Genomic DNA, 11,782 nt, shown 5'->3' with positions numbered 1-11,782 from the left:
GCTCGATTTCACCGTTTATGAGTAATTTGGATAGGTATGGGGGAGGGTGAGAGGGGGTGGAGGGCTATGGTCCTGGTGCAGGTCGATGGGAGTAGGCAGTATAACTGAGTCGGCATGGGCTAGAATTAGAATCAGGTGGTGTACATCATGAAATGTGTTGTTTTTGTGGCTGCAGTACATTGCAATACATAACTGAATTACAGTAAATATATATAATAATTAGATTAAATAGGTAGTGAGTTAGTGTTCATGGGTTGGAAGTCCATTCAGCAATCTGATAGCTGAATGGCCTGTTTCTATGCTGTACTTTCCTGTGACTCTGTTTGAGGTGAGTGAAGTTATCCAGGCCTGTTCAGCAGCCTGATGATTATATGGTAATAACAGTTCTAGGAAGTGGGATTAGTGTGGTGGGTACTTAATGACCAAGATGAAGATGCTGGCCAGGAGAAACATGCAGAGTTATAAAGCGCTGGTTTCTGCGCTTTATAACTCTGCATGTATCAGTATTTACTCATTTGCAATGATCCAGATCTTTTGCACGTTACTCAGTCATAAATCCTCCGATGACTCACCTCCATAATTTGTTTACCTTGTGCAGCCGTTTAACCGCCAAAGCACACCTTATACAAGCAATTTTAACGACATTTATAAAATGATGGGGTGCGTAATCACTCTCCTCAAAATGACACGCCGAGACCACGTTTCCAAACTTTCAGCGGGGAGAAAAAGTACAAAACAAAGAACAAGCTGGCGGATTTTATTTTAGTTTTGTGACTTTTACAGTATTTTTAGTAACCAGATTTTCTGCAAACATTGGTTGCCTCTGTGTAGCGCCGGAGAGCGGGAGGGGGTTACTTTCCAGCGTGGGGAGAGGCTGTGCCCGCAAGTCGGTCAGCAGGAGTTCCTGCGCCAACAACTGTCAATTTCAACCAGGCGGAGCTCCGGGGAACTCCAGCTTCCGATTGGGGAAGAGAGCCGTCACTCACATAGATTGACAGGGTCGATTCGCTGGTGGGACTTGTCTCGAAACGTCAAGAGTTTACCGAATTAAAAATAATCTATTTTGTAGGGAGTGTCGCGCGAAGAACTAAGAAATTGGCAGAGTGTTTGAATTCCCCATTGCATAATGTTTTTGAGAAGTTTTCTCTTTGCCTACCTGGCATTCGTTGTTGTCAGAGCAAACGGTAAGGCTTTAATTTAATTACCAGCATGCGTCTGTTTTACGATTGTTTACAAGTTATTTCGGGGTGACTCGGTGCTGAAATACAAGCCACGATTAAGACTACCCCAAAAGATGTCCGCTGCCAGGAAAGAACCAAATCGAGTGCAGAGCGGAAATAGTCGAGTTTGCAGCTGTAACGATGCCAGTCTCTTGATATTTGCGGTTTTAAATTTGTCCAGGACTCCGAATTGTGACAGCATCCTGTGCGGGTGTGGTGGACAGAGTGGTCTCCTCTTTATGCAGCGTTTGAAAGGCACTTCTTACCAATGGGGTGTTTGTGCTGTGCCCCGTTTTGCTGGATTATGCATCGCGGTTTAATTCCTGTGTCAAATAACCTGTACTTGAAAACAGAAATTGCAAGATACGCGTTGTTTGCAAAGTCGTTCTGGAGTTCACCGCTAAACCTGCCGCGTATCGTGCACACCGGTAGTGTCGCGCAGTACTTGCCGGCCTGCACTGCACTGCACTGCCTCTGTAACAGTCCTGTCTCTAATAAAGTGGTCACTGAATGTGTGTTCGTGGTCTTTGCTGCTGTAGCCCATCCCCTTCAAAATTCGATGTGATGGTGTGTTCAGAGAAGCTCTTCTGCACACTACGGTTATAACGCGTGGTTGTTTGAGTTACTGTCAACTTTCTGTCAGCTTGAACCCATCTGACCATTTTGTGTCCACTGGTCTCTCTCGTTACCAAGGTGTTTTTGCCCACAGAACTGCTGCTCGCTGGATGTTCTTTCTGCACCATTTTCTGTAAACTCTAAAGACTACTGTATTAAATCTTAGTAAGAGTGAACTTTTTCCGATTAATAAACATCTTCCCTTATATTATAAATTTCCATTTAAATTGATTAATAATTACTTTTCATATCTTGGGATTAAAATTACTTGTAAATACAAAGATTTATTTAAGACTAACTTTTTACCATTAATAGACCATATTACTCAACTTTCATCTAAATGGTTTCCCTTATATTTAACTTTGATTGGTCGTATTAATGCAGTTAAGATGTTCTTTTTGCCAACATTTTTATATGTGTTTCAGGCATTACCAATTTTCGTTCCTAAATCTTTTTTTGATAAAGTTGACTCTAAAATTTCTTCATTTATTTGGCAGAATAAGAATCCGAGACTGGGTAAAATACATTTACAGAAAGCTAAGAGAGATGGAGGTTTAGCATTACCTAACTTTAGATTCTATTATTGGGCTATTAATATTCGACATATGAAATTTTGGTTACTTGACCAGGACATACTATCTATTCCTAAATGGGTAGTATTGGAATTACAATCTGTTCAGGGTTATACACTTGGTTCTATTTTAGGCTCCTCTCTCCCTTTTGATTCGAAACGTCTTAAGCAGGTCTCTAACCCGATAGTTAAATATGCTTTGCGCATTTGGTTTCAATTCAGAAAATTTTTTGATCTTAATCAATTCGGGTTAGCGATTCCTATTTTAGGTAACATATTTTTTCCTCCCTCTTTTACGGATCGCGCTTTTCAAACTTGGAAGACTAAGGGTATTTTACGGTTTTTGGATTTATTTTTAGATGGTTCCCTTATGTCTTTTGAACAACTATCTAATAAATATAACTTATCAAGAATACATTTTTTTAGATATTTACAAGTTAGAAATTTCCTAAGTACTATACTTTCTTCCTTTCCAATGCTTCCTCCTACATATATTTTAGATTCGATAATTAACCTTAATCCATGTCAGAAAGGTGCATCGGCTATGATTTATAATATTATTATGAAACTTAGGAAAGCTCCATTTGATAAGATTAGGGTAGATTGGGAACAGGAATTGGGGCTTACCATTTCTGTGGATGATTGGGGGCAGATTTTACAATTAGTTAATACTTCCTCTATTTGTGCTAAACATTCCCTAATTCAATTTAAAGTGGTTCATAGAGCACATATGTCCAAAGATAAGTCAGCGCGTTTTTACTCGCATATTAATCCTTTCTGTGATAGATGTTCGGGGCAGATAGCCTCTTTAACTCATATGTTTTGGTCTTGCCCTACTTTGGAAACTTTTTGGAGAGATATTTTCAATATTATTTCTAAGGTATTAAATATAGATATCTCTCCTCACCCTATTACTGCTATCTTTGGACTACCTAAAATTTCTAGTAATCTTTCCCCTTCAGCCCGTAGAATGATTGCATTTCTTACTTTAATGGCGAAAAGATGTATTTTACAACATTGGAAAGAGCTTAATGCTCCAACTACCTTTTTTTGGTTTTCTCAGACGATTTTATGTTTGAATTTGGAGAAAATTAGAAGTAACCTTTATGATTCTTCATTTAAATTTGAACAGATTTGGGGACCTTTTATTCTATATTTTCATTTAATGTAATATTTACCCTTCTTGTTTTTTTTCACTGTTTTTAATGGAGGTCGGGATTGAGGACGTGATTTTAAGTTTAACTCTGTTTGGTTTCAAGTTAGCCCATTGCTTTGCCTTGCTTTTAGTTAGCTGCACGGTGGGTTTTTTTTGGGGGTTTTTTTTTTCTTTTTTTTCCATTGATATATATAAAATTTAGTATATTATTATGTTATCTTGGTTTCTTATGCTTAAATTACATTGTTTGTAGTATTTTCTTTTTGGTATTGATATCTTTTGGAATTTTATTATACTTTAACATTGTATTAATGTTTATATGGCTTACCTTTTTTGTATACTTATTCAATAAAAAGATTTAAAAAGAAAGAAAGAAAGAAAGAAAGACTACTGTACATGAAAATCCCAGGAGAGTAGCCATTTTTGAGATACTCACACCACCCCATCTGGCACCAATAACCATTCCACTCTATACTGGAACAGTTCTGGAAGTCAGTTTTTTTGACAATTTCTAAAGCACTTAAAATTAGTTTACAACCTAACAAATTAACTGTGCTTTTTGGAATAATTCCTCAAAATATCTGTGGTATCTCTGTGTCTGACCAACACGTTATTGCATTTGTTACATTGATAGCTAGGAGGGCCATTTTGTTGAAGTGGAAGGATACATCAGCTCCCACTTCGTAACAATGGTTCTCTCAAGTGATGCTATGTCTTAGTTTGGAGAAAATTAGAAGTCGAACCTTTGAACCTTTATTTGATTTTGAGAAAAGATGGGGTTCATTTGCTCGTTATTATCATTTGAGTTAATTGATAGATTACCTCCATGATCTAATTGTAAATTTCTGGTATATTTTTCTTGCTGGCGGTTTGATGTTTATCTTTAGAAGCTTTTTGTATGACGCATGGCTCCAGGGTTGTACACCTAATGTTTTTTTTCCCCCATTTTTTCTGTTTAGTAGGGTTTTTTTATTATCACCAAAATTTTTCAATTTTTAAAATAATTTTTTTTCCTTGAGACATTGTAAGTGTTGTTTACTTCGCATTATGTTCTCATGTTATTTTTGAATAATATAATAATAATAAAAAGATTTGAAAAGAAAGAACAATCATTCCACAGTCAAATCCATTTAGATCCCATTTCTTTCCCCATTCTGATGTTTGGTTGATCAGCAACTGAACCTCCAGAGCCAAGTCTGCATGCTACCACGTGACTGGCTGATTAGATATTTGCATTGAAGAGCAGGTGTGCTTATTAAAGTGGCCACTGAGTGTACTAATGTACTGAATGAGCAGTCTTTGACGTGCAGAACCAAAGGTTTTTACTGTATCTTGGTTTATGTGCCAATAATAAACCAAAACTTATGGGCTGATTCCAGCCTACCCTTGGGTTTGTTGTTAACGCAAACGACACATTTCACTGTATTCTTCAAGGTACATGTGATAAACAATTCCGAAGCTGAAGAATAATAATAAGCCCCCCTTTCAATACTGACCTAGACTGGACTCAACTCCTGTTGTCAGTCTATGGAATGAGCTGAGGTAGGTACATTAACAGCACTTAAAAAGTACTTGGACATCAACATGGACATGAAAAGTTCAGAGCAGTGGTTCCCAACCTTTTTCATCCGTGGAGCCTTACTATTAACTGAGGAGTCTGTGCACCCCTGGTTTAGAGGGATCTGGGCTAAAAGCACACAAATGGCACTTGTTAGAGGGGTATTTTGATTGGCATAGACCAGTTGGGCCCAATGTTCTCTCTACTTTGTAATGACCAGTGTGCATAAAAATCTTGTGCTGTGCAATTTTCTGCCCAGTGACGACAACATGTGCGCACTGAATTTTTAAGTGGAAGTAAACCTTAAGCTATTCCGCTTTAAATGAACTAGCAGTTCTTTTGCGCTTCATACCCTTTGCTTCTTTGCAATTCGACATAGTGAAACAATTTTCTTCAATAAAAACAGTGTAAATAAGCCAGTTCTAAAATTTGCAGACAAATCATCGTAAACTCGACATTGTCAACACCATCTGTATCAGAAACCAGAAAAGGAAATGCAATTGTGTACGATTGTGAAATATATTTAACATGCTGATGAGGAAGAGGGTGACAACCTTTTGTGCACAGTTTAAGTTCCTTTGTGTGCAAGTAGTTAATGTTTAATGACCTTGATACTTTGAGCAAAAACTTCTGACAGGGCAGTGATGTTGCAATGGTTTTCCCATTGGGGTTATGAGGATTTGTCAATGTTAGTGCAGATAGAGTCTATCCCAGAGTCAGTTTTTGGTACAAACCCCAGGTTTCATTACCACACAGAAGGGTTGATTCCACCATGGCGTTGCTCATTGCTTTAGATCTTGGGATTAGAACCTTAGAGAGGTACAACATAGAAATAGGTCGAGAGGAGTGTTGCTAAGCAAGTTCGCTATGGACGGTCCCAAGCTTGGCTGTGAAAGGAGGAGTGATAGGCATGGGGCTAGCAACCCCATCTAGTAAAAGCCCAAAGGTACAGAAATGAGAGTGGAAGCTCCAAAGCCCTCGTCACCACGGGGAGGAAGGATCTTTGAAACCAAGAAGATGAGCTACACCTAGAAACAACTTGAAAGTCTGGCCTAGGGTAGAGAATTCTAGTGAGTTGCTGTCGGCGACCTATGCCCCAGTCGGGGTGAAGGGCTTAAATATGAGATTCTGCAGATACTGGAAATCCAGAGTAACATAGAGAAAATGCTGGAGGAACTCAGCAGGTCAGGCAGCATCTGCGGAAATGAAGAAACCGTCGACAGGTTGCTTAGGTCTTGGCCCGAAATGTTGAGTCTTTATTCCTCTCCGTAGATGCTGTCTGACCTGCTAAGTCCCTCCAGCATTTTGTGTGTATTACTCTGATTTTCAGGGCATTGTTTGGAGGAGATTGCACTAGAAGTGTGGCAGTAAAACTCCCAGTAATTTGTTATCAGTCCATTGAGAAATTCTGACCATTTGGCATCTAGTTCACACCGGTAATGTCTCCTGCGTTCCTCTTCCGACTCACCGGGGCCCTGGTTCCTGCACTTCGTTTAAGTTTCATAGTTCACTTTTATTATAATATATTTAGTACATTTTATCAGATGAAGTGGATTAAAAATATGTTAAGGTACTGACAAAAATAATATACAATAGTCCAGGAGATTTGCTAATCTGGTATCACCATTCCGGGTCGGGGAGATCCAGACCTGTTCAGCTCGGGATGGCGAGGCCTTTTTTTTGCTTGCCTTTCTAGCTCTTGTCCCACTTGAGTTAAACAGATGTTTAATGCAATCTCAGATGGCAGTGAAAGTGCGATACAAGAGTGATTAGATTGGCTGGTTAAGTGGTGTCATATCAACAACTTTGCACTCAACATCAGTGAGACTAAGGAATTGGTTGTGGCTATCAGGAAGGGGAAGTTGGGAGAACGTACACTCACTGACAAGTCAGTGGTCGAACGACGAGCAGTTTCAAGTTCCTGGGCATCAACATCTCAAAGGATCTATCCTGGGTCCAACGCATTGATGCAATCATGCAGAAGCGACACTAACATCTATAATCCATTAGGAGTTGGAGAATATTTGGTACGTAACCAGAGTCTAGCAAATTTCTACAGATGTACCACGAAGAGTGTTCTGATTGGTTTCATCACCACCTGGTATGGAGGATCCATTGTGCAGGATTGAAAGAGGCTGCAGAGAGCTTTAGGCTCATTGAGCTCCATCACAGACACAAGCTTCCCCACCATCAAAGACATCTTCAAAAGGTGGTACCTCAGGAAGGCAGTAGCCATCATTAAGGACCCTCACCATCCGGGACATGCCTTCTTCTCAAGCCTGCTCTGCTATTCAATATCATAATGGTTGATCTGTCCCAGGCCTCATCTCCTGTTCTCCATTGGCCTTAGTTTCCAAATTTTGCCAAAATTAATCTGCTTAATTTTTAAGTGACCCCATTGATCTAGACGCAGTGACCACTTTATTGTGCACCTTCCTCACCTAATAAATTGGCTACTGAGTATGTTTGTGGTCTACTACTGCTGTAGCCCATCCACTTCAAGGTCCGATATGCTGGGCGTTCAGAGATGATGTTCTGCACACCACTGCTTTAATGTGTGGTTATTTGAGTTAACATTGCCTTCCTGTCAGCTTGAAACAGTCTGGCCGATTTCTTCTGACCCCTCTCATTAACAAGCCGTTTTCACACACAGAACTGCTGCTCACTGGATGTTTTTTGTTTATCATTCCTTCCTCTGTATACTCCAGAGATTGTCGTGCGTGAAAATTGAGGGGGGACTTGATAGAGGTGTTTAAAATTATGAGGGGGGTTGATAGAGTTGACGTGGATAGGCTTTTTCCATTGAGAGTGGGGGAGATTCAAACAAGAGGACATGAGTTGAGAGTTAAAGGGCAAAAGTTTAGTGGTAACATGAGGGGGAACTTCTTTACTCAGAGAGTGGTAGCTGTGTGGAACGAACTTCCAGCAGAAGTGGTTGAGGCAGGTTCGATGTTGTCGTTTAAAGTTAAATTGAATAGATATATGGACAGGAAAGGAATGGAGGGTTACAGGCTGAGTGCAGATCGGTGGAACTAGGTGAGAGTAAGAGTTCAGCATGGATTAGAAGGGCCGAGATGGCCTGTTTCCGTGCTGTAATTGTTATATGGTTATAAAATCCCAGGCGATCAGTAATTTCAAACCACCCTGTCTGACACCAACGATCATTTCACGGTCAGAGTCACTTGAATCACATTTCTTCCCTATTCTGATATTTGGTCAGAACATCAACTGAACCCCTTGACCATGTCTGCATGCTTTTATGCTTTGAGTTGCTGCCACATGATGGGCTGACTAGATATTTGTAATAATGAGCAGGGTTACAGGTGTGGCTAAAAAGTGGCCATTGAGTGTACTCTCCCCAAGACACTGGTGATGAGAATTTCTGACATTCACCCCCCTCTGAGAGAATTAGTTCCTACACACCTCAGTTTTAAATCACCAGATCCCCAATTGCAACCTGATCACGTGGTCTAGGGAAGGCATAATTCCCATACAATTCATAGAACATAGAACATAGAATAGTACAGCACATTACAGGCCCTTCGGCCCACAATATTGTGCCGACCCTCAAACCCTGCCTCCCATATAAGCCCCCACCTTAAGTTCCTTCATATACCTGTCTAGTAGTCTCTTAAAACTTCACTAGTGTATCTGCCTCCACCACTGACTCAGGCAGTGCATTCCACGCACCAACCACTCTCTGAGTAAAAAATCTTCCTCTAATATCTCCCGTGAACTTCCCACCCCTTACCTTAAAGCCATGTCCTCTTGTATTGAGCAGTGGTGCCCTGGGGAAGAGGCGCTGGCTATCCACTCTATCTATTCTTATTATTTTGTACACCTCTATCATGTCTCCTCTCATCCTCCCTTCTTTCCAAAGAGTAAAGCCCTAGCTCCCTTAATCTCTGATCATAATGCATACTCTCTAAACCAGGCAGCATTCTGGTAAATCTCCTCTCTACACTTTCCAATGCTTCCACATCCTTCCTATAGTGAGGTGGCCAGAACTGGACACAGTACTCCAAGTGTGGCCTAACCAGAGTTTTATAGAGCTGCATCATTACATTGCGACTCTTAAACGCTATCCCTCGACTTATGAAAGCTAACACCCCATAAGCTTTCTTAACTACCCTATCCACCTGTGAGGCAACTTTCAGGGATCTGTGGACATGTACCCCTAGATCTCTCTGCTCCTCCACACTACCAAGTATCCTGCCATTTACTTTGTACTCTGCCTTGGAGTTTGTCCTTCCAACGTGTACTACCTCACACTTCTCCGGGTTGAACTCCATCTACCACTTCTCAGCCCACTTCTGCATCCTATCGATGTCTCTCTGCAATCTTTGACAATCCTCTACACTATCTACAACACCAACAACCTTTGTATCGTCTGCAAACTTACCAACCCACCCTTCTACCCCTACATCCAGGTCGTTAATAAAAATCAGGAAAAGTAGAGGTCCCAGAACCGATCCTTGTGGGACACCACTAGTCACAGTCCTCCAACCTGAATGTACTCCCTCCACCACCACCCTCTGTCTTCTGCAGGCAAGCCAATTCTGAATCCACCTGGCCAAACTTCCCTGGATCCCATGTCTTCTGACTTTCTGAATAAGCCTACCGTGTGGAACCTTGCCAAATTCCAAACATCTTTAAGGAATGTGAGCAAATTGGAGGGGAGTGCATTTGGCTGACCCAACCCAATCTGACCAAGGTCTAACAGCTTTGATTATAAAGCTTGAACTTTACTGAGATACCCAACTCTTTTTGAAACAGGCAAAGTATCTTGTAACCTTGTGACAATCTCACAGCAATTACCTTACAGGCAGGGACTTACTCATAAGTATGATCATTATTGTAAAGTAGAAATTCATAGTTTATTTGAGTGATTTCATATGTCTCTTGTTTCACACGTTACCTATTAAAACTTACACTAATTATGGATGCGGTCACACCCACTTGGTGTGGTTTCATTTAAAAAAGAACTTTAGGTTTCGGTGTTCGGAGAAGTGTACCATTGAATCACATGTAGTTTCAATTCAAGTGTGTGTGTGTGTTGTGTGGGCTCTTTTACACGCAAATAATGACTTTGTTTTGTCATTGAAATCCTTCCACACAAACCACTACCATTTTCGACCACTCTCCCTCACAATTGAAAACAGAGGTCTAAGGTGGTTTGTCATTCACATCTGAAATCATGATGGGCACGCACATTTTAAACGGGGTCCAGGTTATATTCTGGTTTCTACCTATGACTCAAGCTTGGACATCCCCACCCACATGGCTTTCATCTCTGATCTACTTACTGTAGAACATAGAGCAGTACAGCACAGGAAAAGGGCTGTTCTAAAGTTGTATTGAACTAACTAAGATGATTACACCTAATCCCTTATGATCCATATACAGTGGCATGCAAAATCTGGGCACCCCTGGTCAAAATTTCTGTTACTCTGAATAGCTAAGCGAGTAAAAGATGAATTGATTTCCAAAAGGCATAAAGTTAAAGATGACACATTTCTTTAATATTTTAAGCAAGAAAACTTCTTTATTTCCATCTTTTACAGTTTCAAAATAACAAAAAAGGAAAAGGGCCCGAAGCAAAAGTTTGGGCACCCTGCATGGTCAGTACTTAGTAACACCCAGTTTGGCAAGTACCACAGCTTGTAAACATTTTTTGTAGCCAGCTAAGAGTGTTTCAATTCTTGTTTGGGGGCTTTTTGCCCATTCTTCCTTGCAAAAGGCTTCTAGTTCTGTAAGATTCTTGGGCGGTCTTGCATGCACTGCTCTTTTGAGGTCTATCCACAGTTTCTCAGTGATATGTAGGTCAGGGGACTGTGAGGGCCATGGCAAAGCCTTCAGCTTGCGCCTCTTGAGGTAGTCCATTGTGGATTTTGAGGTGTGTTTAGGATCATTATCCTGTTGTAGAAGCTATCCTCTTTTTATCTTTGGCTTTTTTACAGATGGTGTGATGTTTGATTCCAGAATTTGCTGGTGTTTAATTGAATTCACTATTCCCTCTACCAGTAAGTGTTCACCGTGCTACTGGCTGCAACACAAGCCCAAAGCATGATCGATCTACCCCTCTGCTTAACAGTTGGAGGGGGATTCTTTTCATGAAATTCTGCACCCTTTTTTCTCCAAACATACCTTTGCTCATTGTGGCCAAAAAGTTCTATTCAAAAGGTTCAAAGGAACATCTAAACAAGCCTGATGCATTTTGGAAACAAGTCCTGTGGACTGATGAAGTTAAAATAGAACTTTTTGGCCGCAATGAGCAAAGGTATGTTTGGAGAAAAAGGGGTGCAGAATTTCATGAAAAGAACCCCTCTCCAACTGTTAAGCACGGGGGTGGATCGATCATGCTTTGGGCTTGTGTTGCAGCCAGTGGCACGGGGAACATTTCACTGGTAGAGGGAAGAATGAATTCAAATAAATACCAGCAAATTCTGGAAGCAAACATCACACCGTCTCTAAAAAAGCCGAAGGTGAAAAGAGGATGGCTTCTACAATAGGATAATGAACCTAAACACACCTCAAAATCCACAATGGACTACCTCAAGAGGTGCAAGCTGAAGGTTTTGCCATGGCCCTCACAGTCCCCCGACCTAAACATCATCGAGAATCTGTGGATAAACCTCAAAAGAGCAGTGCATGCAAGACAG

General features: G+C 40.7%; 1 protein-coding gene across 4 annotated transcripts in view; it reads left to right on the top strand.

The window, feature by feature from the left end:
* Positions 1-810: 810 nt before the first annotated feature.
* LOC134349762 (CD99 antigen-like protein 2) overlaps positions 811-11,782 on the top strand; it is an 80,003-nt gene continuing 69,031 nt past the window's right edge. Inside the window, exon 1 of one of the 4 annotated variants that reach the window (XM_063054598.1) lies at positions 811-1,184. In XM_063054598.1, the coding sequence (XP_062910668.1) occupies positions 1,127-1,184 (58 nt within the window). In that variant the 5' untranslated portion in view covers positions 811-1,126. The remainder of the gene's footprint in view (positions 1,185-11,782) is intronic. The other 3 variants (XM_063054597.1, XM_063054596.1, XM_063054595.1) reach the window with 3 other exon arrangements.

This window comes from Mobula hypostoma, chromosome 7 (assembly GCF_963921235.1).
Source record: "Mobula hypostoma chromosome 7, sMobHyp1.1, whole genome shotgun sequence".
NCBI classification, from domain to species: Eukaryota; Metazoa; Chordata; class Chondrichthyes; order Myliobatiformes; family Myliobatidae; genus Mobula; species Mobula hypostoma.
The sequence above is the reverse complement of the archived record's forward strand: the minus strand, read 5'-3'. Positions and strand labels throughout refer to the sequence as shown.